Source organism: Peromyscus eremicus, chromosome 8a (assembly GCF_949786415.1).
Source record: "Peromyscus eremicus chromosome 8a, PerEre_H2_v1, whole genome shotgun sequence".
Classification (NCBI taxonomy): domain Eukaryota; kingdom Metazoa; phylum Chordata; class Mammalia; order Rodentia; family Cricetidae; genus Peromyscus; species Peromyscus eremicus.
The window spans coordinates 100,054,228-100,081,945 of NC_081423.1; the positions used below are offsets into that span (position 1 = coordinate 100,054,228).

The following is a 27,718-nucleotide window of genomic DNA, read 5'->3' on the forward strand; positions in this document are numbered from 1 at the left end:
AGGAGGGGACTCTGGAGACTGGCATCCGATCCAGGGTGACTCTTCTGCTTGCCCTCATCTGACAGACATAAGAGGCCTTGGGAGAGTCACAGCTGGGTCTTTAGATTTACTTCCGTTTATGGAACCCACTCAACATCTTTTAAACATATGGTAAAGAACTAAGGAAGGATGGGAGGGAGGGAGAGAAGGAGGGAGGGGAGGGGAAAGGGAGGGAGAGAGGGAGGGAGGGAGGGTAAGAGAGGGAAAGGGAGGAGAGAGGGAAGAAGGAGGAAGGGAGAGAGGGAGGGAGAGGAAGGGAGGGGAGGGGAGAGAGCAGGAAGGAGAGAGGGAGGGAAGGAGGGAGGGAAGAGGGAGGAAGGGAGGGAGAGGGAGGGGAGAAAAAGGAGAGAGGGAGGGGGAGGGAGGATAGAGAGGGAGGGGAGAGGGAGGGAGGGAGGAGGAGAATGGAAACTTAACCACCAAGCTTCTGCTTGGCTCGGGCTGTGTACACACCCCTCTCTTCACACTGCACCTGGCAGCCTGGGACCCTCACCTGCCCATCCAGGTCTCCCATAGTGGGGTAGGCTGCTCCTTTCTTAGGAGTACCGTGGTCATTTCCCTTTTGTGCTCAGTTTCCATTCAAACACCAGGACGCATGAGAGTGATCAGCATGGGCCGATCAGACCTCGGGTACTTTCGGGTGCATGCGTGGTAAGGCAGACTGTCCTGAGTGAACTTCTAGGGAAGAACTTTTATTTACCATCTTTAAAAAAAAAGAAAAAAGTGTGCTGGATGGTGTTAGCCTGGTCTACAGAGGGAATTCTAAGACAGCCAGGGCTACAAAGAGAAACCCTGTTTTGAAAAACCAATGAATGAATTAGTAAATAAATAATAAAGTGTGTATGTGTTTGGGCGTGTGCACATGTATGCAGGTCCCTGCAGAGGCCAGATTGCCTGGCTCTGCAGTTATGGGTGATGGCGTCCCTTCCTGTCGTGGGTGCTGAGATCTGAACTCTGATTCTCCAAAAGAGCAGCAAGTGCTTTTAACAACTGAGCCATCTCTCCAGCCCCCTATCTACCTTCTCATGCCTGTGCATAATTGGGCATGTATACAGTTAAAATAAGACGCATCGTCAGGAAGAACATGTGCATCAGAGAAACACGTGACCCAAGCTGTCCATCAAAATGCCCTCAGCACCAGATCCTTCCTTCCTAGCACTTGGGACCCTGGACACTAAGTCACAGAGCTCGAAGTTCGCCGACAGTGTGTTTGATCTGCACCACAGCAACCTCGCTTCTCAATGAACTCTTTGCCACACTCCCATCTGTGTGCGCTTTTTCCAATGTGTTGAGTATGATGCCAAGATCTGGAGATACCTGGTCCAGACAGCAACCCCCAGGAATGCAAGGAAGGATCGATTATGTCCCATCCCGGGGGTAGGGAGTGGGGATGCTGCGTGCAGTGCTCACCTTGGGGTTGGCTTCCAGGTAGTTGTAGAGCACATTGATGGAGATGGTGAGGTCCCCATTGTTGAAGGGATATGACCGGTTCCAGCCCTGGGCACCAAACTTGCGCCTCTCGGCCACTACGGCGTGGAAGTAGCACAAGGCGAAGAGGATGCACTTGAACTCGATCTCTTTGGTGCACATCTCCAAGGTGTCCTGTCAAGTGGACAAGAGGAAGCCAAGAGGGTTGATTCTACACTGAGATGCTCAGTTCTGTATCGGCCAGCCGGTGGGGGGGCTAAAGCCATTGACTGGCCCCATCACACTGCTCCCTCACAGCAGCCACAGGGGCGCCCATCTGAGAACCCAGGGAGGGTTAGTTCCCCGGGAAATCCACACAACTGTGTTCCTGGTTTATGTGTTTCCTATATGATATACTTTTTTTCTTTTTTCTTTTTTTTTAACTCTGGGTCTTGCTACCTATCAGGCTCAGCTGGAACTCAAAATCCTGTCTCGGTCTTCTGGGTGCTGAGGTTACAGGCATGCATACCCACCCTTGATATATATTTAAACTTTAACATTAATTTACTGTGAATGTGTGTGCCATGGTGTGCGTGCACATGTCTGCATGTGAGTGTGTAGGTCAGAGTCAGTTCTCTGCATCCTGCATGCCTACATGTAGGGTCTGGGGATAGAACTCAAGTTGTTAGGATTTTTGGTGGCAAGCACCCTTACTTGCTGAGTAACCTCACTGGCTCTTCAATAGAGGTGTTCCCCCCCCACCCCGCCCCCAGACAGGGTTTCTGTGTAGCCCTGGCTATCCTGGAACTCACTCTGTAGTCCAGGCTGGCCTCGAACTCAGAGATCCACCTGCCTCTGCCCCCCAAGTGCTGGGATTAAAGGTGTGTGCTGCCTGTCAGTTGTCCCTGCATCTGCACAGCTCTCTGTGACAGTCACACTTTGATGGCGGTGTGGCCTTTTAAAAGCAGGTTGGGGATGGTTTGTGGAGGACTCATACTCCGCGTATTAAGTGAGATACAGGAAGCTCTGTGTTCCTCAACGTCCCCTCTGGGTAGGTGTGTGTGAGGAGGATGTAGGGTCCCAAAGCCTCAGAGGTTTAGGCTGCAGCCTGGAGAAGCAGTGTGTGTCACAGGAGGTTGTAGCGGAAACTGATGAGGGGAGCCAGGTGCCAGAGCCTTGTAGGAGCAGTGGCCTGGGGATGAGACGGTGGGGGGTCACAGAGCTGACTGGAGGACCGAGAGACTGGGTCTAAGGAGGAGCCCTGTGTGTAGAGACTGTGTCGGGGGGAGGTAGACACTCTGAAGCCCTAGGGTGCCAGGAAAGCCCCTGCATCCACCCTCCTCTCTGGAGGGAACAAGAAGCCACGGTACCTGTCAGTGGAGGAGGACCTGATCACCTGCTGCCTTGCTTAGGGCAGTATCAGAGGACACTTGGCCATGGAGCCAGAGCTCCTGTGGGGACAGTGTCACCACTACCTGGCAGTCACCCATTGCCCCAGCAGTGAGGTGGCCCCAAATAAGCTTCACACCTCCCGAGGGTGGGGTCAGGGGAGTGCTGTGACCCAGGATGGGATGGGGCCTCAGGAGCCACAGTAATCCTGGGCACCGCCGCCAACTGACAGCATCCTGAGGCTGATCAGAGGCCATGCGGCGTCTACGGCTTTGGGGGTCGGTGAGTCTGCCCAGCCTTCAGGGACATACTTTAAGGTGACTTGAGCGTGTGAGTGTGCTGGTGTGGTGTGGATGGGGGGTCAGTATGGAGAAATTTCTGGAACTCTCAGAGGTAAGTCTTGGCTTACTGGGCCTCGGTTTCCTCTGCCTGGCCGTGGAGAGCCACCCAGTCCCCCTCCCTACCTGAGTGAAAAGGTCCAGTGCCTTGTGCAGGTTGGCATACATGCCCGTGGGCGGCTCGTTGGTGATTTTGATGGCGTTTTCCAGGATGCCCTGGGGGATGATGTGTGCCTCCGGGGTGGGGGCGGGCTCCGCACTGATGAACACACGGTAGTCCTCGTGGCTGCCTGAGCTGTAACGCTCCACTTTCTTGTCCAGGGTGCTCAGCCATCTTGCCACCAGGTGAATGTTCTGCAGCAAGGAGCCCTGCCTCAGGCCCGGATGGACCCCCATGGCAACCCCAGGCCTCTTAACAACACCCTGAGCAACACCCAGCAAGGTGGCTGCCCTACGCCGACCCTGTTTGCCCTAACTGGTGAAGAGCATGTCCTGTAATTAAGCCTTAGGATGAACCTTGTCCCTTGGGCTCACAGCACAGACAACGTGGTCCCCAGTACCCCTCCCACCGTGAGGAAGGGGGGTGACACCCCAGGCAGGGGAGAGGTTCTGTCCTATCCCCAGTGACATGGCCATGGCGGCAGAGGAGCCCTCACCTGCAGAATTACCCAGTGCCCTTTCTCGGCAGCCACGTCCAGCGCATTCTCCGCCACCACCTCTTGTCCTTGACCCAGGGACACGTTGTGGAGTTTCCCATTGTCTATGGTAAATCCCAGTTTTTTCCCTAAAGAGGGGAAAAACAGGAAAAGCAGAGGATGATTCAGAGCAGTGGTTTAGGCTCTGCGTTTTTGCAGCCAGGAACGCCATACGCCTCCCGTCTTGTTTATTGTGGGGAAAACACACATCCCGTAACACGACCGTGCTTCAGCCATCTGGAAAGGTGTTGGCCCAGGGAGATTCGGGAAACTGGTCATGCCATGCAGCTGTCTCTGGTACCACCATCACTACCCCAGAGTGTCTCATGACCTTGAAGTGACTCCCTTTCCACTCTCCTTGCCTGGCAGCTGCTGTTCATTCTGCAACCCTGTAGATCAGCCTGTCACGGACATTTCATATAAATGGGATCACACACTCTGAGACCTTCACCGGGGGGCTTTACCACTGGCTTGCATGAGCCCCATGCTTTTAAGTTCCATCCATGAAGTAACATGGACTTTGTTAATGGCAGAGTCATAACCCATAGCAAGCTCTGGCTACACTATCGCAATCCATTTGTGTGTGTGTGTGTGTGTGTGTGTGTGTGTGTGTGTGTGTGATGGGTAATTTTGATTGTTAGCATGGCTGGGTATAGATTCACCATGGAAACTCCCTTCTGGATATTTCTATGAGGTGGTTCAAAAAAGGAGGAAGGCCACCCTGAACATGAGTGTACTGCCCTATGAGCTGGGGTCCAAGGAGAACTATCCTGACAGCAGGTATAATGTGACCAACTGCTTCAGGCTCCTGCCATGGTGCCTTCCCCACAACAATAGACTGAACCCCCAAACCGTACCCAAAATAAACCCTTCTTAAGTTACCTTTTCAGGTTTTTGGTTTTTTTTTTTTTTTTTTTTTTTTTTTTTTTTTTTTTTTTTTTTTTTTTTTGGTCCCAGCTGTGATAAAAAGTAACCGAGGCCAGTTGTTTCTAGGTTTTGGTTGTTGGGAGAAAATACACGTGGTAAGTTATCTTAGTCAGGATTTCCGTCACTGTTTGTCACAGTGTGACCAAAAGCATCTTGGGGAGGAAAGGGTTTATTTGGCTTACACATCCCAGTCCCAGTCACGAAGGGTCAGGGCAGGAAGTCAACACAGGAACCTGGAGGCAGGAGCTGATGAAGGCCACGGGAGGAGCAGCGCTGCTCACTGGCTTGCCCAGTTCCCTTCCTTACAACACCTAGGACCCCTAGCTTTGTGTGGCCCCGCCCACAGTGGGCGGGACCCTCCCACATCAATCACCAACCAAGAAAATGTCCCCCAGGCAGGCCCACAGGCCAATCTCACGGGGGCATTCTCTCAGTTGAGGTTCCCTCTTCCCAGACGACTTTAGCTTGTGCCAAGTTGACATAGAACTAGCCAGGGCAGGGGCTTATTGGTGGACCTCCTTTCTAAACCTTTCGGGACAACCCGTTCTCAGACTGGAAGATGCCGTGGTGACTCGGGGTACAGAGTGGCCTCCCTGCTGCCCACTTTTTATTCCACTGGTAGGCTTGCTTTTTCTCTACCCCAGCAGCGCCCCTTGCCAGTTCCCGGTTTTGATTTAGCTGTGCCCATGGAGTTTGGGGTCTCTCTGTGGTTTTGTATCACCTTCCCGCAGGGGCCCACTTCTGCAGCTGTACTTACCCAGGGCCTCCACGTCTTTGAGGGGATCGACGCCGGGAGACAGGATGAAGAAGATCGGCGTGGAGGGGCTGCTCTCATTGTAGGACTTGGAGAACTCCACGCTCCGGCCTTCCACAAACTTGCTGCCCATCTTTTCTTCCACGAAATTCCTGAGGGGAACATGCTCTGTGGACCTCAGGCAGCTGGGCCCTGCTTGGGACCAGGGCTAGGGGTGTGTGGGTGGCTTTGGTCCAGGGGGGTGAGCCGTTCTGGGTGGACCTCCTCTGAAGACGTCAAGGGGAAGGACGTGGCAGCGTTACTTTTTTTTTTTTTTTTTTTTTTTTGACAAGGTCTGGAGTCATCCAGTAGCCCAGGCTGACTTGGTATTTGCTGCGTGGCTACGACCCTCCTCCTGCCTCCACTTTCTAAGTACTGGGGTTACAGGTTTCTGGGTGTCACCATGCAGTTTATGCAGGGGTAGGGTATGAACCCAGGGCTTTGTGCATGCCAGGCAAGCACTCTACCAATTGGCTGAATCCCCGTCTTAATCAGCAGTGCTCTCCTCCTTCAATCCCAGAGGCCCAGGGAATGGCAGGAAGGATGCCGCCCTGGCTGCGAAGGGCCTCCAGGTCCATGTGCGATGTTGTGAGGGGGGAGGGGGGCGGGTCGAGCAAGCTCTGTGCAGAGTATGGCTTTAGAGCCCCTAGATTCCCTCTTTCTGACCCAGCCCAGAAGTCCTGGGTCCCTTGGGTGGTCCTGCATGCGGTCCAATGCTTGGAGTGACCTTTGGATCTCAGTGTCTGCACACTTTCCTCCATCACAGGTGGCTAACAGTCTAAGTCTCCTGAGCTAGTGAGATGCTACTGCCCAGCGCCAGCTTTGAAAGCAGGACCACGGCTACACCACAGCTGTATTCCTGTGCTGTGGACTTGCTCCCAGACACAGCAGGGAGATGATCAGAAGGCCCTGGGGGTCTGGGAGGCCGGAGGGTCTTAAGAACTGCCCATCTGAGATGCTCGGGCGCCTTTGCTTGTCCAGCCTCTTTACCTCGCTAGTTCCAGGTTCCTTTCTCCACTCTCACAGGCTCAGCCACAGTGACAACTATTTTTTCACTCTGTCCTTCCTCCCTACCCATCCTGGCCCTGTCCTCTTCCAACCAAGACAAACAAAACAGAAAAGGTCCTCAAATCGTGAATAAACTTGCATCAGGGCCCTGCTTTGTCAGAGGGGGTTCTGGGGGATGTGAGTGGGTCTGAGGAAACCTGGCGGTGTCCAGGCTGCATGGAAAGATGGAAAGCTCAGAAGCTAGCCCATCCCACTCTAGCCTGCCCCCGCCCCCCCCCCTCTGTGATCCCTCCCTTCCTTTAGCCCCACCCCCACTCCCACCCCCACCCCCTGGGAGGGCTCAGGCTTAAAGTTACATCGCTTACAATTGACACTAAATTTCGGCACGGAGAGTTTCCCCAGTGCTGGTGGCCTTTCCTTTTCTTTTTCCTCTCTTCTTTCAACCTTAGAGCCTCGTGTGGGAGACTCTGCTTTCTCATCTCTGGTCACAGGGTGTCCCTCTGCACAGGCCAGTAGGGCCAGCAGTCCTGCGGATCACACCCTGAGACACCAAGAGTCAACAAGAACCCAGGATCAGGGCTGAGAATGTGGTTCAGTCAATAAAGTGCTTGCCGAGCACGTACAAGGCCTGGGGTTCAAACCTCAGCATCCCATAAAACTGGGTGTGGTGGTGTACACCTCTACTCCTAGTACTCTGGAGGCAGAGACAGAAGGACCAGAAGTTCAAAGTCCTTGGCTACACACAAAATTTAGGGTCAGCCTAGGCTGCGTGAGACCACATCTAAAACATGAAAGAAGGAGCTTAGGTCTCAGGATGAGAGCACCTCACCCAGTGCCTGTGTCCCCTGCAGACTGGGCTAGGAGAGGACCTGAGACAGTGAGGGTTCCAGAGGCCCAGGCCGGGGGCTGAGGGACACTCACTTGACAGCGTAGGTCATGCGGTCGGGCCTCATGCAGCGCACCATGCACAGCTTCTGCAGGGCCGTCTTGTTCTTCCACTCCTTGGGGAAGATCTCCTTCTCGGGGGCTTCCGACTCCACCAGCTTTTTCCACCGCTTGGCGGATCCCTCAATGTCACTGTCCAGGTTTTTGAACTCGTCCATCTCTGACAAGGCCTAAGTCAGACATGGTGCCTCGGTGACCACAGTGACCTGTTATTAAGGTCACAGCTATTCTTCCTGTCACCTGCAGGCCAGGCTTCCATGAGGGTGTGTGGCCTGGGGGCTCACATTAACCCTTTCCCTCCAAGGAGGTGCTGTCAGGGCTGTCCCACCTCAGGCCACTGCCTACCTCAGGTCAGTTTGGACTGAAACTTGACACCTGGGACCTGAGGGCTCTTGGCCATGAATCTGGGAACCTGAGGAGTGAGCAGACCTAGAACAGGGCAGGGTGTAGGGATGCCGGCACAGGGTGGCCTGGGACTTGCTGCAGGTCCCCACGGAGCAGGCCAGCGGAGACCCATGATGACACACTCAATATGAGTGCAGGGCTGTCTGTGAGCTGCGGACATCCTGGCTTCTCCCCTCCTCTGGCCCTGGCACCTGTGACGGGGCACGGGCATCCTCCACACTGGTTGGAAGGGGTGCGGTACCGAGTGCGAGGACCCACCTTGATCCCCCCCCAGCTCTGGTGCTGCAGGAAATCCACGGGCGATACGACGCCTGCCTTGAAGGGGAACCTCAGGAGGAAGTCCAGCTCCATCGCATTCAGCTCCTTCTTCATGGACAGGACCTGTGGGCCGAGGGGGCTGTGGGGCTCAAGCGCTTTTCTTGTTTTTGTGTTTTTTAAATTGGGGTGAAACATGTAAAACACGTTGTACTCACACTAAAGCACATTAGGCAATTGGCATTAGTACACTCATAAGGGTATGCAGCCACAACTTAGTTCTAGAACATTCCCACCAACCTAAAAAAAAAAATCCCCTATCTACTAAGGAGGTCTCAGGCTATAGGTACATGTAGTGTAGGTGGCTGGGCGGTAATTCAGATGTCTCCCATAAACAGCCTGCATTGGGATCTGTGTGTGTGTGTGTGTGTGTGTGTGTGTGTGTGTGTGTGTGAGAGACAGAGAGAGAGAGAGAGAGAGAGAGAGAGAGAGAGAGAGAGAGAGAGAGAGAGAGAGAGAGAGAGAGAGACTATGTAGCCCCGGCTGACCAGGCTATATGAACCCAGCTCTGCCTGCTTCTGCCTCCTAAGGGATGGAATTAAAGGGGTGTGCCATCACACCTGGTCTACAGTGGGATCATGATGCTCAGGTCAGCAGTTGCTGGGATGTAGGACCAGGTGACAGGCAACTAAGACATGGAGGCAGTGCCAAGATTGGGCCATCTCTTGGGGAGATGGCTTGTTATGAAGGGGGTCCACCCCGTCCTGTTCTCTCATGCCAGCAGGAAGGCTGACTCCAGAACCAGGAGACAAAGTACACTATCACTGTGAGCAGTGCTTTCAAAGGGGACTGAGGCCATTGTCCATCTATCTATCCGTCCTTCCTTCCTTCCTTCCCGACAGGGCCTAGTTATGCTTCACAGCTGATGCTGACTCCCTGGCTCAAGTGCTACCCCTGCCTCAGCCTCCTGAGTGCTCAGGCTCTGAGCTCATGCCACACGCCCGGCTGAGACAGGCTGGTTAGCCAACTGAACAGAACATAAACTTCAGCAGGACTTCCGGCACACAAATGCAAATGTCCTTCCTTGGAACAGCCATACATCTTTGTGTGTGTGTGTGATTGTTTGTGTGTGTGGGCACACGTGCTCCTGCGTGCAGACATTGCACACAAGTGGAGGTCAGATGTCAACCATGGGCTCATGGTTGTCCACCTTATTTTTTGAGACAGGATCTCTCACTGGGAGCTAGGCCTTGAAAATTAGGTTAGACTGAGTCATTTCCCCAGCCCTTGTATTTCTTTCTTTCTTTCTTTGTACATGTGTGTGTAACAACGCATGTGTGAGGCCAGGGGACAACTTGTGGGAGTTGGTTCCCTGCTTCTCCCGTGTAGGTCCTGGGGCTTTGCAGCAAAGTGCCCCGACTCACAGAGCCATCTCCACAAGCTCTTCCATTTACTGCTGAAGATGTATGCAGCATCCTTGGTGGATTAAGGACCATTTACTCAGCACTGACATACTGATGATAGTTCTTTGTACAAACGGCTTTAACCTCCCCTCACCCGTGTCTCCCATGGAAACATCTGCTATGCTTCCTCAGTATCCCCTGAACACAGCTCCCGGAGTGGCCTCCACCAGACACCTCAGACTTGGCCTGGGAAGCTGGTTAAAAGCTGGTGTGGAGTCTGGGGATGTCACTCAGTCTGTAGTGTTTGCCCAGCATGCAGGAAGCCCTGGGTTTTATTCCAGGTATGGAGGCACACAACTGTGACACCAGCACTTGGGAAGTAGAGGCAGGAGGATCGGAAATTCAAAGTCCTCCTAGGCTACCTAGCGTGTGTGCATTCATCAGACCTGGATAGGGGTCCTGAGAATCTGCACTCCCGACACAAGCCTGGGGATCCTCAGCTTTAGGGGCACAGGCTGCAGTTTGAGTACGAAGGTGGCGTGATACCTGGAAGGTGACTTGAGCCAAGAAGATGAGCTTGTCCCGCTCGAAGAGCCCCCGCGCCGTGTACATGTACACCGAGTAGGTGATCTCGTCTGTCAGGTTTATCACGCGTTGCTTCACCTCCTCGGCAGGCGTAGTGTTCTGGATGGCTTTCTCGAACACCACGTTGAAGGCCTGAGGAGTGGGCAGTGTGAACATGGGGGCTGCAGCCCCTGGCAGCTTCTGGTTAATTCTGACTGGGGCACTGGGGGGAGGTGGGGTGGAGGAACCTTCTCTAGCCCGGCAGGCGGGCTTCTCCAGTACTCTCGGGTTTCTGCAGTCCCATGTGCTCCCTGACCTGGGCCACCCTTAGGGTACCCTGCCCCAAGGATCCCTGGACCTGCGCCTGCCCGGTGTGGCTGACCTTGAGTGAGAACTGGTAGATAGGGTTGATCTTGTTGAGGTCGTTCAGGATAAAGTACAGCAGGGAAGCTCGCTCTGCTGCGGGGCGGTAGTTCTCTCGGGCCTCATTGATCTTCGATTCTGTGATTTTTGCCTCTTGGACCTCAAAACAGACAAAATCAACTTGGAGGGATCTGGAAGACAAACCACTCACAGGAGGGCCCACCCTGCCCCATCCCTTCATTCCTCCGAAGCCCCCTAGGGGGCCTTCAGACAGCAAGGTGCTGGCTCTCCCAGTCAGTTACTTTGGTAAAATATCCTGACAGAAGTAACTTAGCAGGAGGAAGGAGTTTATTTGGCTCTTGGTTCCAGGCTACAACCTGTTATTATGGGGAAGTCAAGGCGGGAACTTAGAGCATCACATTCAAAATCAAGAGCAGGGAGAGGTGGATGCTTGCTAGTTTGTGCCAATGCTCAGCTTTCTCCTTACTTATACTGTTTGGGACTCTTGTCTAGGGAAAGGTGCCACCCACAATGGGCTGGGTCTTCTCACATCAATTAACAATCAAGACTGTTGCCTAAGCAAGGTGGTGGTGGTGGTGGTGCACGCCTTTAATCCCAGCACTTGGGAGGCAGAGCCAGGCAGATCTCTGTGAGTTTGAGGCCAGCCTGGTCTACAGAGCGAGATCAAGGACAGGCATCAAAGCTACACAGAGAAACCTTGTTTTGAAAAAAAAAAAAAAAAAAAAAAAAGACTGTACAGACACACTCACAGGCCAACCTGGTCCAGATAATTCCTCATTATGACTCGTTTCTCTGGCAATTCTAGGTTGTATCACAGGCACCCAGGTGTACATACGCAGCAGGCTGCAAGCCTTATGTGTGCTGGGTGGCCTGAGAGGCTGGGCTTACCTTCTCCTCAATCTCATTGGCTGTGTGCTTGGTGGTCTCCAGGTTTTCCACCAAGGCAGTGTCTCCCAGAAAGTTCCCTGACGCAGCCGACAGCCGGGCCAGGAGAGAATCTTCCAGCTCTTTCAGCACGATCTTGAACTCATTCTGAGATTTGGTGAGGTTTGCCTGCAGGGGTGGCAGGGCCCAGGAGCAGAGCAACGTTAGCTGGGGCCTGGCCTCACCTCTGCTGCCTGGTCTCTCTAGAGTGGAAGCATAGGCCCCCAGGAGGAGAAAGGACACCCAGCAGGCAGGGCACCCCTGGACGCGCAGCCTCCTCTCCAGGCTGTCAGGTCTCCTGCTGTGGAGACTGAGAGCCGTGTGTGTGTGTGTGTGTGTGTGTGTGTGTGTGTGTGTGTGTGTGTGTGGCTGAGGCAGAGTTGGGGAAGCAGTTGGTGCACAGTTGGCTATACATAACCTTTGTGTGTGCATGTGTGTGTTTGTGCACGGACTCATGCATGCGTGCACATGTATGTGTGAAAGCCAGCGCCTCAGACTCAGTTCACCTTGTTTTTTTAAGACAGAGTCTCTTACTGGGATCTGGGGCTCACCCTTTAGGCTAGGCTGTCTGGCCAGCAAGTCCCTGAGATCCTTCCCATCACCACTTCCCCAGCCCTGGGATTACCAGCACATGACAGCCTGTTCTGGGTTCTGGGGTGGGCGTGGTCAAACCCAGGTCCTCAAGCCTATGCTGCCAACGGTCTACGTCCTGAGCCGTGTCTCCAGCCCCAGACCCCTGAGTTTTCCTGCTAGATGATGCTGAGGGTTGAGCCAAGAGTTTCACACGTGCTAGACAAATGGTCTGCCAAGGAGCTCCAGTCAGCCCGGCATGGAGCTGCTGTGGGGACCCTCTTTGATCTTCAGGGTGCTGAGCCCTGGTGTAAGTGCATTGACTGCTGACTTGGAACTGAGGTAGGGCTGAATGACGAGAGTACCAAGGAAGGAAGAAAGGCTGGGGTTGACGGAGCTTAGAGACACGGGTCTCACGGTGACCATGTGAGTGGCCCGCATGCTAATGTCTGTCAGAGGCAGTCACCTTGAGCTGCTCGAGATCCGGGCGCTCTTTGGCCACCACAGCGGCCAGGAGCTGGTCCTCGAGCCCGTCCCTGGTGACCAGGAAGTTGATGAGCGTGCACTGCGCCTGCATCTCAGGTTTGTAGTGGGGATTGAAGTACTTGGTGTGAAGGATCAGGCGGAAACTGGGGTGGTACTCCACTTCCTTGTCACCGATCTTAATGAACCTGGTGGGTGAGGAGCAGAGGCAGGCTGAAGCTTAGCCACAGGGCCACTTTGCAAACCGGCCCACCCACCTCTCCCCCACACTCCCAGGAGGACGGTGGCCACTGGAGGCCATGTCTATCCCTGCTTCTGGTGTCCGCTTTGTCTGCACAGGGGTGTTCATAAAGCTGTCTGTAGCCTGCTCTCAGGGAGCGTCTGGATGGAAGAGCAACCAGCTTTTCCCATGGTCAGTGCTGAACACCATTGTGTGCCAATGACCCTCTGCCTGGAGCTGCTGACCCACGGTGGGTCACTCCTCCCAGGCTCCGCTCCCCTTCTTTCCTGGTTGAGCTCACTTCTTGGGGCAACCCCCCTGCAGTCCTTGGGTGTCAGCACACATTTTAGGTTTTTATCAGAGACCAAGACATCAGGGTGTTCACTCCTGTTCTAGGCTTCTGTATGCGCCAGAGCACTGACAGGTGGTTCCCGTCTGTGCTATAAGTTGGTTTACTTTCTTTGTGTTATGAAGACAACTAAATGTGGTAGATCCAGGCAATGGGAGATTACTCAGCTGTGAAGAGGAATTAATACTGACAGATGCTAGAGCATGGCGATCCTTGACAATGTGATGGATGCTAAGTGGGAAGAACCAGACACAAAACAATGCGTGCTGCACGATTAATGTCCAGAGTGGCAAAGCCACAGAGACAAAAAGATGCTGAGTGGGCGTGGGGTTTCCTTGTAGGATGGTTAAAATATGTAACGAGACACAGGTGATAGTTACACAACATGGTAAATGTGATAGCTGCCCCTGAAATGCCAACTTTACCACAATCATGTTTTTTAGAATTAAAAGTAGGGGGACCATGCAGGATGGCGGTGGCACATGCCTTTAATCCCAGCACTCGGGAGGCAGAGGCAGGTGGATCTCTGAGTTCTAGGCTAGCCTGGTCTACAGAGCAAGTTCCAGGATGGCCAGAGCTACATAGAGAAACTCGGTCTCAAAAACAAAAGCAAAACAAAACAAAAAAGTTAGAGGGGCCAACCAGATGGCTCAGTAGGTAAAAGGGCTTGCTGCCAAGCTTGGCATCCTAAGTTCAATCCCTGGGACTCACGTGGTAGGAGTCAACTCCCATAAGTTGGCCTTTGACCTACATATCCTGAGGCACGCACACGCGCACACATAAATGCAGTAAATAAATGCAGGTAAAAACAGTTTGAAAACTAAAAAAAATTGAAAAGGGGAGGAGAACTCAAGAGGCTGTTGCAATTAATGGCTACTAGGGGAAGAGGGTCACTCTCTTCAGGAGCGTGGTCACTGGTCAGCTGCCTCTGCTCCAGTTAGTAGCCCCATGCTGGCCATGCTCTTGCAAGCAACCATAATTAAACTCAGGGGGCTATTAAAACATAAGACATAGAATAGGGCTGGAGAGACCGCTCAGCGGTTAGGAGCACTGGCTGCTCTTCCAGAGGACCTGGGTTCAATTCCCAGCAACCACATGGTGGTTCACAACTGTCTGTAACTCCAGTTCTAAGGGATCTGACCCTTCTTTTGGCCTTCTCAGGCACTAGGCACATATGTGGTGCCCAGACATCCATGCAGGCAAAACATCCATACACACACACACACACACACACACACACACACACACACACACACAATGTGAAAGCCGAAAGGGAACATGTTGGGAAGAGAAAACCATCCAGAGGGAGAGGGGGCAGGACAAGAGGGTAATGGGGGATGGAACAAGGATATAACGTGAAAGAATTTTTTGAAAGTACCGTAAATCTCAAGATTTTCAAATGCATAGGAAAAGAGGTGGAGGCAATATTAAGGATCCCACACCCCAGCTGGTCCCTCCCCCATGGGGTAGAGCTGGCCTTTCTAGTCCCCTCAAGCATTGGGTCACTTCAGCCTTCTCAGCGTTTTAGTGAAGGGAGGCCCTTCGCCACGCTCCCCTGTCCTGGGACTGCCCCAGGAGAGAGGTTCATTTTGGGCTGGGTTGTGGGGTGACGTCTTACTTCCCCTTTTTGATTGTGTTCCTGCCCAGCAACGGGTCAAGCACAGGGTCCACAGTCTCGCCAATGTTCTCAATGAGTAAGATGTCGCCCTCTGAGATGGCCTGCTCGATGATGTCTAGATAGCTGGGCACAGAACAGAGACAGGGCGTGGCCTGGGGGCCATAGGAAGCAATGCCTGCCTCAAGAGGTGGCCCTGGCCCTGAAGAAGGAGGTGTCCAGGGACGTCACCAGGGAGTCAAGCCCAATTCCTCCCTCCTCATTATCTGTATGGGCCTGCAGATTGGAGATGGGGCCTTTGGGTGGGAGCCTGGGGTTGGGAGTGGGAGGGGCTTCAGACTGCAGAGCCAACCCCCCCCCGCCCCCCCCCCCCCCTGTCTGGGCCTATTCTAGGGCACCAGGCAGCTGCCTGGCAGCCACTCTTACCCTGGTGCCCATGGTTTTTGTTTCATTTACGGGAGCAGAAGGTAAACTACACCTGGGGTGAGAGACCAGCCCGGTGCCTCCCCGGCAGACAACGCGCCGAAGAGGAGGCCAAGAGCTCGGTCTAGTTCCCCAGTCCTGTGAAGTGGGGGTGGCAGAAAGGCGTGCTTTGATTCTCCACTGTTGTTCGCATCAAGCTGTCAGCAGGTTAGTGAGCCAGCTGACAAGTGTTCAGGGCTCAAGCTGTGCGTGAAAGCAAGCCCCGGGCTGCTTCCTGGGCCCCCAGCTATCCATTAACACAAAAGACCCAAGGCACGGGTGCACACACAGGACCTGGCCATCTCCCAGGTGTCCCCTGTGCACACAACCATCTAAGTCACTCACATGGCCTGAGGTGCACACGTACACACGGACCCAGACAGTCCTGCCCCCTCCCTAGCCCTGCCCAGCACCGGCCGCACCTCTTCTGCCCCAGGCGGATGGCTTTCAGTTCACTGCCGTATTTGTTTTTGATCCACTTGATGCCTTGAAGCTGGGCATCCACAATCAGTGGCCAGCGCTCTGTGTTGCACAAGATGGTGGCGTTCTCAGTGGACATGCGGTCACTGGGCAGACCCTGGTTGTTCCAGGAGGCCACGTCTGCATCATCTGTTAGCAGAGTCAAGGGATCCAGGCCCTCTGTGATGGGGATCGGAACCTGCCGAGGGAGGGAGACTTTATTTTCTCCACCCCCCCAGTGTGTGTGTGTGTGTGTGTGTGTGTGTGTGTGTGTGTGTGTGTGTAGCTTGGGCACAATGGTGCATCTGTGGACAGGGGTCAGAGGACAACTTGTAGGAGTTGGCTCTCTCCTTCTGCCATGTCAGTCCTGGGGGTCAAATCCAGATAATTAGGGTTGGCAGCAAGTTGCCCTACCCACTAAACCATTTTGCTAACCCTTTGTCTTGTTTTTTAATTTATTTATGTGTATAGTGCTTTGCTTGCTTGTCTATGTGCTCCAGGTGTATGTACGTGTCCTCAGAGGACAGAAGAGGGCATCAGCTTCCCTGGAGGTGGTTGTGAGCTGCTATGTGGGGGCTGGGAACCAAACCCAGGTCCTCTGCAAGAGTAGCAACTGCTCTTACCCATGGAGCCGTCTCCCCAGGCACACCTTGGTTTATGCTTTGAGATAGGGTCTCACCTATTTGGTGAGTCTGGATGGCCAGCAGGCCCCAGGAACCCTTCTCTGTTTTCACCCCCGCACCCCTACACCAGCACCAGGGGTTACAGGTGCATGGTCCCCTGCCTGCCTTTTTATGAGTGTGCGGTGCTGGGGATCCGGACTCAGGTCCCCACGTCTCCCCAACAAACACTTTGCTGGCTGAACCACCTCCCCACTGCTCGCCGCCTCCCCATGTCCCGAAGTTGGTGCTGGCCGCATCACTTGAAGAGCGAGCTAGCGGAGGAGGCAGCCCTCACAGTGCTTATAGAAGCAGCTCTGTGACAGGCCAGAAATGATGTCAGTCCCAGCAGATGAGGCTGACTGAGCCCAAGTGAGGAGGCAGTGTGGTTGTGTCTGCCCTGGGGGGAGCCCCTCAGTCTCCCCGAGTCATAACCACCACTGTACTTCTTACCTTTAATTTATTTATGTAAGGGATCCAGAATTTTTCCATCAGCTCATTCCGGTATTTCTTGGTGAAGTAGCCCACGTAGGAGACAAAGGCAGAGATGAGCAGGACGTCCCCACACAGGGTGACCCCCTGGCTTTTGAAATTCTCCACTGACTCAGCCCAGCGCACATTTTCCGAAGCCAGTCCTCCCACGAGCCTGCAAGAGTCCAAGGACAGGGGGAGTGCCTGGGTGAGCTGGAGAGCCTGGGGCTGGGACTGAGAGCTGGCTGGAGTGCCCAGCTAGGCGGCCTGTCAGCCAGTGGACAAACTGTCAGGGGGGCTTTTATGGACGGCAAGGTGACCTGGGGAATCTGGAGTCCGCACAATGTCACCAGTGCTTGTTCGGCTCTGCGGTAGGACGTTCTGGAGGGAAGTCACAGGAAACAAAAAAAAGCACATTTTTGATGACACTTGGGGATGCTGAATCTGCCCCCATACCCTACCCAGGCCGTTTGTGACTGTCTCCCTTCACTGTGCCGATGTCACGCGCTCCACCGGCTATGGTGATATTTTATTTGTACTGAAATGTGATTTTATTTGTATGTTAATAAATAAAGTTGCCTGGGGGTCAGAGCTAATAGCAAGCCATAGCAGAGCTAGGCGTTTGTGGTGCACGCCTTTAATCCCAGCACTTGGTAGGCAGAGCTAGGTAGATCTCTGTGTGTTCAAGTACAGCCAGCATTGGAGACACATGCTCCAATGTGTGTCTGGAGGTCTGTACAGACAGGCAGTGACGAGGCAGTCATGGGGTTGGGTTTACAACCAATGAGAAGGCAGAACAGAAAGTCTATATAAAGACAAACAGACAGGAAGTAGGTCTCTTTCAGAGAGGTCTCTTGGCTGAAGAGGCTAGCTGCAGCAGGCGGGTAAGGCTCTTAGCTCTGATCTCTTGGCTTTCTTCTTTGCATTGGTTCTGTGTTTCTTATTTAATAAGACGGTCAGTTACATCTACAACCGGCACACTTGGCTAGCAGGCACTGGAGCCTGGTGGAGAACATGGTGGCTAGAGGACAAAGTAGCACCCAGAGGGCTGCTGGCCTTGTAGGGTGGGGTGTGTGTGTGGTAATGCCCAGGCCACCAGCTGAAGGACTTGTACCTGGTCCTAACTGGTGCCCTGTGGGTCTGAAGGTGCTGCCTCAGGTTAATACCGTGTATAGGTGCCATGCCCAATGGCCTTGATTCCCAGTAGGCCAGTAGGCTGTTTGGATTTTAACTGATGAGGTCACCTCCCTTAGACAGATGGTAGGGGTGTATCTGTGTCACCAGCTAAGGTGACCTGGGACCCCACCCTCCGCTCCTGAATCATTCTGATCACTGACTAATCAATGGCTGGCAGCCCCCAGGTTGGGAGGAAATAAGAAAACAGGCAGCCATAGAATGGACTCTGCCACCCGAACCCCAGAGCCTGGTGTCCACCGTGGAGGCTCTGAACCACGTGTGGCAGTGAGGTGGCAGGCCTTCTCGGGGTGCATTCAGGGCCAGGCGTGGTGGGTATGCACCTGTAATCCCAGCATTTGGGAAGAAGAGTCAGGAGAATCACTGCAAGTTCGAGGTCAGCCTTGGCTACATAGTGAGACTGTCTCACAAACAAACAAAAAACAAGAGCGCTATGGCTGCGGCTCAGTGGGTAGAAAAGTGGTCTAGCACACACAAGGCCCTAGGTTCAATCCCCAGGACTGCATAAATCAAGTATGGTGGCCCATGTCTGTCACACCAGCACTTGGGGTGTAGAGGCAGGGGGATCAGAAGTTCACGGTCACAGTTACTACTGAAGACTAGCTCTGATACACAGGACATTTGAGGCTAGCCTAGGCTACACGAGACCTGGTGTCAACAGCAGCAGAACCATGCTGGGTTTCCAGGGCTTGGGGCAACAAGGTGACTGGATGGTAGTTCTCCACTGATCACACGTGGATGGGATCATGATTCAGATACTGTAAAGTCAGTTTCTTTCACACTGCCGTACTTTTCAGTGGGGCTGCCTGAGTGTGCAAAGCACAGAAGTAGGCCATATTTGACTCCTGGGACCAGTACTCCCCTGCCATCCAAATCCATGGCAGTGCATAATGTCCAAAGTGAGTGTGCACAGACTGCAAAGTGAGCAGTGAAACGTGACCCATGTGCGTCACTGTGAGAGCAGCTTGTAGTAAAGCAGCCAGAACTGTCTGCGGAAGAAACACCGCATCTGTCCTGAACACAGCAGGCTCCTTTCTGTCAGCTGCCTAAACCGCAGGCCATTAGCACCTAGTTACAGAGCATGGGGGTGGGTGGGTGAGGGGAGATACCAAGAGTTGTAGGGACCCAGCGGTGTCCTGAGTGAGTGTGTGTTGTTAACATGGATGCGGCCATGTCATGACCAATGCCTCAGCCCCACAGGAGTGGCAAAGCCTTCCCAGGTGAGGGCGGAGCTTTGGTGAAGTCCTCAAGTCCAAGTGTGAACGTTGGCAGTGTGTGTGGAAGTTTTCCACTGTGCTTGTGTGCTCCTCCTTACACAGTTACAGCCTGAAGACTAGTTCAACGGAGGTGGGTTTTGGGCTTCCTAGGAGGCCTAGACATCGTTCCCCAAGGACGCCAAGGACACGTGCTGCCTGAGAGCAGGTGGCTCTGGACAGTGTTCTGGGCAAGCCTTCTGAGAGCATATCGATTTTGGGGTCTGGGAGACAGGAGGTGTGGCCGTGGCAAGGCCTACCTGTTAGCCAATGAGATCACCCTGTTGGTGGCGTCGGCCTCCTGCTGACACTTGATTTTCTCAGCTGTTGCTTTTTCAAATGCTGAAGTCAGGTTGCTCAGGTTGGCATTGAGTTCCTGAAAAGTCAAGTTGGGAGATGTTCCCAGCTCTCAGAAGCTCAGGGCCCAAAGGCCCAAGCATCCCCGACAGTCCCCTGGCCTGCTCTACGGTCCCACCCTCTGCCTGCGCTTTCTCATGTCATTTAATAATTCATGACCGTAGACTGTGCCAACGTGTTTCAAACAGAAACATTGACTGGCAGGGAGTGGGTGCCGTGGTGTCTCACAGGGCCATGGGCTTGAGAGCACTTACTGCAATCTTGTTTTTGATCCGGGACAGCTTATCCTGCGCCTCAGCCAGCTCAGCGTTGGCCTCCTCCAGGGCCTGCCTCTTGGGGGCCACATCACAGTAGACCTCGTAGAAACGTACGATGTTGATGCACCAGGAGCACAGCCCCGCGGCAGCTGTGGACTTGGATCGAATGAACTCGGGGTCAAAGGTGGGGTTGCCTTGGTAGGGCCTGGAAGGAAACCCTGGGTGTCAAGCAAGCCCTGGTCCCCACTCCCCGTGGCTGCCTCTGCATCTCAGGCTTATGTAGCTATGATTACAGAAGCAGCACCGGGAAATAGTAATGTCTTTTTTTTTTAATCCTTGTGGTGTGTGTGTGTGTGTGTGTGTGTGTGTGTGTGTGTGTGTGTGTGTGCAGTCACTCTTGTGATATGGGCATCTGTGTACCTGTGCGTGCCTACAGGTCAGAGGTCAACCTCAGGGGTTGTGACTCAGTCACCATCGTCCTTGTTTCTGAGACAGGGCCTTTAATGGCCCTGGAACTCCTCCAGCAGCTAGACTGGCTGATCCGTGAGTCCAGGGAATCCTCCTGTCTGCGTCTCCCCAGTGCAGGGATTGCAAGCACATGCCACCGCACATGGCCCCTTACTTACATTCTGGGATCAAACTCAGGGCTGCGTATTTACGCGGCAAGCACTTTACCTAGGGAGTGGCCACCCTAGCGCCCTCTCCTTTACTGAACGTGTTAACGGTTACAAAAAAGAAGAACGCAACATAAAAATTTGGCCTCTCTTGTTGGGGAGATGTCTCAGCAGGTAAAATCACTTGCCGGACAACTGAGTTTGATCTGTAGAGCTCATGCAGAGTGGTGGCAGGCACCTGTAATCCCGCCCCCCACGACATGGGAGGCTCGTGGGCCGGCTGGCCTGGAGTACACAGAGCAGTGGAAACACGAGAGACACCTGCCTCACAAGCTGTGAGGAGGAAACTGACTCCCAAAGGTATCCTCTGACCTCCATGTGTGTGCTGTGGTGCCGGTACACCTCCATGTCCTCTCTTCTCTCTGCCTCCCCTGCCCCCATTATACATCAGTGCAAATTAAAACACTGGCCTGTCAAGCAGAATTTGGGGTACGTTTCCCTCCTTTGTTCCTAGTGCCCTAAATAGCTGATCTTGTTCTAGTTTGCCAATGACACCATTAATAGGCAACAAGACTGAGGTTAAGGCACCTGTCTGTCATAACACTGACAGGAAGTGGCGGGACAGGACACACTCACAGAGCACTCTCAGGGGAGCCTGTGGCCTATCCCATGAACAGACTGTGTGACAGGCTTGCTGCAGCCTTGGTCAGAGTCTGGCCAGATGTTGTGAGGGAGAAATCCACACAGGGCAATACTCACACAGCCATTCAGGAGCGGCCATGTGAATTCTATTTCACAGCGGTATGAGATCACAAACTGGGTGTGGTGGCACACGCCTTTTAGCCCCAGCACTAGGGAGGCAGAGACAGGTGGATTTCTTTGAGTTCGAGACCAGCCTGGTCTACATAGCAAGTTCCAGGACAGCTATGTAAATACTGCACATGGTAGCCATGGCCACACGTCTGTAGTGCTGGCACTGTGTCAGTGGGGCATGAGGCAGGAGGATCTCTGGAGCTCATTGGCCAGGTATTCTCTCAGAATCCGTGAGCTCTAGGTTCTGTGAGAGACCTTGTCTCAAAAGTAAGATGACAAGCAGTTGAGAAAGACACACAACATTGACCTCCGGCCTCCCTAGGGTCGTGTATTTGAAACGTGGTCCTCGGCTGGTGACACTGTTTTGGGAGACTGTGGAAACTTAAGGACTGTGGCCTCACTGGATTGTGGGTCTCTGGGGTCAGGCCTGGAGGTGATTTCTTCTTCGGATATTGACTTGAGTTATTTCTTCTCCGTGTGACTAACCTCAAGCTTCTCTCGCCAGAGGCTGAACTGCTCCAGCACTGTGCCCTCCCTGCCGTGAAGGACAGTCCCCTCTGAACCGCCAGTCAGAACAGACCCTTCTAAGGTGCATCTGTCAGGTATTTAGTCCTGAGCATATGGAGGCACATTTTTAGTGCTCTTTCAACCAGGGAAAGTATTAGAAAAAGGACTGGAAAGAAAGACAATAGCCCAGGGACTGAGTGCCTGCCTATAATGTGCCAAGCCCTGGGTTCCACCCCAGCACTCTCTATCCACCGCCTGCATACCCACCCACCCACTCACCCACCCACACTCCATTCTAACCAAACAGTGAGAGTGGCACACCTATGCCCACACTTGAACACAATTATTTTAAAACATGATTGCTCTGTCTGTTTGTCTGTCTATCTGTCTGTCTCTGTGTGTGTGTGTGTGTGTGTCTGTGTCTGTGTATATATTTTGAGACAGGGTTTCTCTGTGTAGCCCTGGCTGTCCTGAAACTCTCTCTGTAGACCAGGCTGGTCTCAGACTCAGATTTGCCTGTCTCTGGGATTAAAGGTGTGCACCACCATGCCCAACTTAAACACGTTATTACATTTTATTTGTGCATATGTGCATGTTTGTATGCATGTGTACATGGTGTGGAGGATAGAGGACACACTGTTAGGGTCATTTCCCTCCTTCTTCCACATCAGATGAATCCTGGAGACTGAACTCAGGCTGCCAGGCTTGGTGACAATCACCTTTACCTACTGAGCCATTTCGCCAGCCCCTACACCATACTTTTCTTGTGCCTTAAGTTATCCATGTTGATCAAATAGTTTCAGTATTTGAACTGTCTCCTTCACAATGGGGGCTGGAGATACTGGGGTCACAGTGTGGCCTTTTTTCCAGTCAGGGACAAGTGGCCCCTGAAGATGGGTCATCAGAGGGTACACAAGACAAGAACATACAGCCTGGTGTATTCACAAAAATGGGAGTGCCTTGTAAATGTCAGTGGGGTCCCCAAGACACCTTCCCAAGTCCCAGTGTTATCCCCTAGAAAGGCACTCGCAGTGGGACTGCACACACCAGAACCCCAGTGAATACTCAATAAGTGGTAAGTCCTCATGGCTGTGTGTACGACAGGAACATGTGGGATGTGGGCAGGCATGTGTGTGGTTATATTAATGTGTGTTAGGTACGTATGTGTGTGTGTGGCCAGCTGCTCTGGCAGGGACAGACCTCTGGGCAGGGCTGGCCTCTCCCTAGTCCTGTGGCCCCAGGTTGTCCCCTGGCTACCTGTCAGCTCTACACGGGAGAAGCCATGGTCTAAATGTGTAGTTGCAGGTCTTCCTATCTACTCCAGTTCCCTTCCCATGGGGGAGACAGAGATGGCAGGGCTCCTTGGAGTGAGGACTCTCTGAGTGAGGGCGCTTTTGCCTTGACCTTCCCACCACAGCTCTAGGAGAAGGTGCAGCCCGAGCCTTGCACTAGGCTTACTTGAAGGCCTTCAGACAGGCCTCAGGGATGTGTTCCTTGTCAAACTTCTTCAGAGAATCTAGGAATGTGTCCACCTTGCCCATCATGATCTTTGCCGCCTTCCAGCTCTTGTCCTTGGGGATCTTGCCCCCAGGTGCCGTCAGGATCATGACAGCAGCTGTGACATTGACCACAGCGTCTGGTGGGGAGCCAAAGGACTTCAGCTCTGTCAGGTTGTTCTGTGGGGACAAGCACATTGAGTGTCACCATGGACCCCACATGACCAGCCCTGCTCCCTTTTTTCTTCCCACTTCCTGTGTCACCTTGTTCAAAGTATCTAAGGCCTCTTGTGCAGCCAACAGGGCCGGCTCTGCCTTGGCCAGGTCTGTTTCACAGGCCTTCTGTTTCTCAGTGACATTCTAGAAGGGAGACAAACAAGAAGGTTCAGTGTAGGCTGTTCAAACATCCATGCAGATGTCCCTCTATCCATCCATCCATCCATCCATCCATCCATCCATCCATCCATCCATCTTCCCACCCACTCTCCCATCTGAGAAGGGTAGGCAGGGGGATGGGAGAATGAAGCAAACTTTCCTCTAGCTACAGTCAAGCCCCAGTGGTTCTGAGTTCCTGCCAACAGATACCATGTATCTGCTGTCTTTGTTGGCTACCCCAATCACTGGTGACTCTCTGGGTGTGCTCACTCGTAAGACATGCCTCTCTTGCCTTGTCTCCTTGGTCCCTGCCTCTTGCTCTCAGATGAGAGCAACCATGTGCTGAGGGACATGGGATGCTCAAATGGGATTGGGTCCCTCTATCAGCTCCAGCTTCCAGGACTGAAGGGAAGCTCCAGCCTTTCCCTGTCCCTCGTTACTCTGAGATCACATTGTGCGATCCTTCCGAAACAGAGCGTTTCAAACATGTCACCCAACCCTCATTCACATAAGAGAGCGAGCATTGGACTTGTGGGAGCTCACAAGTGCTCGCTCGCTAATGGGAGCACGCCAGCCCTGACTCACGTATGACTTCAAGTGCTAATTCTTTCATGCACTGCTGTAGAATATTATGTTAAGCTGTGTTACTTTTGTTTCTGTTGCATTTGTTTAACTCTGTGAAGCTGTGTTACTTTGCCTGTCTAGAATACCTGATGGTATAATAAAGAGCTGAATAGCCAATGGCGAGGCAGGAGAAAGGATAGGCGGGGCCGGCAGGCAGAGAGGATAAATAGGAGAAGAAATCTGGGAGGAAGAAAAGTAGCCAAAGAAGGAGGACTCCAGGAACCAGCCACCCAGCTACACGGCAAGCCACAGAGTAAGATTTACAGAAATAAGAGAATGGGAAAAGCCTAGAGGCAAAAGGTAGATGGGATAAGTTAAGGAAAGCTGGAAAGAAACAGGCCAAGCTAAGGCCAGGCATTCATAAGTAAGAATAAGCCTCTGTGTGTGATTTATTTGGGAGCTGGGTGGCAGGCCCCCAAAGAGACAAAGAGCAAAAACAAAGAACAACATTTTGGTGTGCCAACATGGCCCTGGAATATCCCCAGGGCCTGAGAAAACTGAAAAGGAAAAAAAGTGGGGAGGAGCGGGCGGAATATGGCTCCTTTAAGAGTTTCAGCTGGGCAGGTCAGTGAGCCCTTCAGCAGCCAGTATGTTAAGTAGGAACAAAATGCTAAGTAAAAAGCCTGCAACAGTGCATTCTAGAGCTCTAGGAAGGCTGAACGTAGTTCCTGGTCAGACAAATCTCCCACTGGCTGCAGAGTTTCCTGCTTGGTTTTCACAACCCGAGAAGCAGGCGGAGCCAGCTGAGAGCCGAGTGCAGAGGATCCAGGTGTAGGTTAGCAGTTTAAAGGTTTGCTCACATGGTCAAAAAAGGCTAAAGATACCCAATAAAGTCCAGACAGAAACACCTCTAAACAGGCTCCAGTGTGTTTAACAATGTGCATAGGCTTAAGAAAAGAAAAAGAGTATAGTCATAGAAAGAAATGAATAGTTTAAAAATAATAATAAAGTTTTTAAAGATGGAGTAAAATAATATAAAAGAAAAAAGCCACGTAAGATGGGAAATACACAGGGAGTCTGAATCCTGTATGTTATTGTGTTGATTTTGAATTTTTGATTGTTGAAAAGCAAAGGACAGCTGCAAAGAGACCTGGAATTGAAAGAGGGATTGTTGAAATAAATCAGCCTGTATACTTTAGGAATGCCTTAACTTTTAAAAAGTTAAAAATTATATTTGTCAAATGGAAATAAAAAATGCTTTGGAGTTTTGTTCCCACAGGAGATGAGAAGCTGTGGATTCCTTCAGGGTTAATATGGATCAGGCTTGATCAGGCAAGATCTCTTGACTCTTGACAGCAAAGATTACTGCGGTTTTCCCAGGATTTGGCCATTATCTGAAATTTTCTCTCTGGGACCCCAAAGCTGCTTTGTCTACAGACAGAGCAGTCTAGAGAAAACTATGCCCACATTCCCAAGAGTTGGGGTATGAAGGAGGTCTTTGGTTATTTGGTGGGTTATGGATGTTTGTTATTATTTAGGAGAATATAGTATATTGATACAAATTTAAAGTTATTTTTGTTACACTGTATATATGTTTCTACTCTTGTTTAAAGGATTTTTGTATACTGATACAAATTTAAGGTTGTTTTTGTTACGACATATTGTGTATATGTTTTTACTCTTGTTTAAAGTATTGTACCTGTGCGGTTCATTTAAAAATATAAGTTAAAATTTGAAAGCTATTATTATGAACTATTTAGGATAATCAAGAAACATAGGTTAGTAGTTAGTCATTTATAATAATCAAATTTGTAGACATGTTAGGTATGTTTTCTAGGTTAAATAGATATATTTTAGATAGATGGTCTTCAAAAACTTCAAAGACCTATGGAATGTGGCATTTAAAATGTTTTGTTAACTTAAAGTTTTTTATGACAATGAGACACATCTGCTTCTGGCAGCATCAATTTACTTCAGAGATGATAGGACATTGAAGAAACTCCTATGGAGTTTGCTTTTATTGTGCCAAGGTTAGCCACTGGGCAAAGAAACTGTTCTTGCCTTTGACTGCTGACAACGTGCTGTGCAGGCTGGACATGCAGGACACATAGGAAAAAGAATTGTTGAATTTTGCCAAAACAAGATAGCACAGTCCTTCAAATTTCCCGCTTCACAGAGAAGTCTGCCTGATACTCTAGGCCTGTAGACTGAAGACGGAGGCGCCAAGGTTGCAGAAGGAACTTTGAGTTACTGTCCAGGCAGCCAGATGTCTCTGTCATTTCTAGAGTTTTGGAAGTTGTTTGCAATGCACCTTTTGTTTACTTTAAATAATATTATCCTTCTGGGGTCTTTGATGGAGTTGAAGACTAGATAGTTATAGTTGCAGTTTTCCTGAGTTATGGTAGAGAGTAAATTAGGTATAAAACTTTAGATTCATTAAGATAGGATAGATAATGGAGTATTTTCTTTTAATTTGCCAAACACAAATGAACTGGAATTTATTACATTGTGAATGCAATCTTTACTTGATAATTGTTCTTTTTATGTACAGTCTTACTATGTTAAAGTTAATTATTTTAAGATACGTTACTTTTGTTTATGCTCTGGAATATTTGTTTAATGATGCAAAGATGTTTGATTAAATAAAATTCACATGGGATCAAGAGGCTGAGTCAGCAACTAGCTAACAGGAAGTGGTAGGGAGGAGCCAGGTGAGAAAGGGTTTTTAAGGAGGGGTGAAGAGACAAGGAGAGGAGGTGAGCTACTTGCTATTCAGCCTCTCCAAGAAGCAGAATTCCTCCTTAACCTTTGAATCTAGAGTTCTTTAGAGGGACAGAGTTTTAGTTAAGTTCCCTTTGTAGCTTTGAAAGAGTCATTGCCTGAGGAAACTGATTTTCCTCTGGCTATGGCCCTTGTGGCCTAACTGTGGCAGGTAGTGGTGGAGTTTCAGTTGCTGTTTCGACAGCTGTGGCTTAAAAGGCAGCAACAGTTAAATAAAAGGACAACAGTGCACATGAGCATCCACTCATGGGGGCACCCCTTTGCTTTTGGTTGGAAAAAACCCTCAGCCTTCTTGCAAAGTTCAGAGATCAGAGTGACTTGGTGTCTTTGCACAGGAGCAGCAGTTGGGTGACAGGGGAGTGGGGGGCAGTCACCAGACCCTGAGCATGTGGCTGGGCCCCAGGAGAAGGACAGAGGATAGTCTTTTCTCCCTGAAGATCCTTTAGGGACACCCGTGGGGCATAACTAAGGGAAGAGACATAGGAGGCAGAGATCAGCAGTGGTGATGGGGTAACCCTAGCTTTTTCCCAAAGCACCCCATGTGGGACATTTGTGGATGGAGGGCTAGGGAGTGGAAAGAGCCAGGACACCAATTGTTGCATGCCGTCATCGAGAAACAGGGTCACAAGGTCTTTGTCTGGTCTCGGGTCCCATGTCCAAACCTTAGAGACTATGTCACCCACTAGTTCAAGACCCAAGGGAAGTTATGGACCACCCCAAGCCTCAGTTTCCCTATCTCCCTC

At 51.8% G+C, this 27,718-nt stretch overlaps 1 protein-coding gene across 2 annotated transcripts in view; it reads right to left on the bottom strand.

The window, feature by feature from the left end:
• Positions 1–27,718, bottom strand: part of Dnah17 (dynein axonemal heavy chain 17) — a 118,570-nt gene that overhangs the window by 8,627 nt on the left and 82,225 nt on the right. Inside the window, exons 58-74 of one of the 2 annotated variants that reach the window (XM_059272217.1) lie at positions 23,520–23,615; positions 23,218–23,435; positions 19,823–20,030; positions 19,472–19,587; positions 16,747–16,939; positions 15,598–15,833; positions 14,717–14,839; positions 12,513–12,717; positions 11,441–11,605; positions 10,551–10,691; positions 10,151–10,321; positions 8,205–8,327; positions 7,518–7,711; positions 5,553–5,701; positions 3,830–3,957; positions 3,300–3,527; positions 1,450–1,641 (exon numbers count right to left, since the gene is read on the bottom strand). In XM_059272217.1, the coding sequence (XP_059128200.1) occupies positions 1,450–1,641; positions 3,300–3,527; positions 3,830–3,957; positions 5,553–5,701; positions 7,518–7,711; positions 8,205–8,327; positions 10,151–10,321; positions 10,551–10,691; positions 11,441–11,605; positions 12,513–12,717; positions 14,717–14,839; positions 15,598–15,833; positions 16,747–16,939; positions 19,472–19,587; positions 19,823–20,030; positions 23,218–23,435; positions 23,520–23,615 (2,886 nt within the window). The remainder of the gene's footprint in view (positions 1–1,449; positions 1,642–3,299; positions 3,528–3,829; positions 3,958–5,552; positions 5,702–7,517; positions 7,712–8,204; positions 8,328–10,150; positions 10,322–10,550; positions 10,692–11,440; positions 11,606–12,512; positions 12,718–14,716; positions 14,840–15,597; positions 15,834–16,746; positions 16,940–19,471; positions 19,588–19,822; positions 20,031–23,217; positions 23,436–23,519; positions 23,616–27,718) is intronic. The other variant, XM_059272216.1, reaches the window with a different exon arrangement.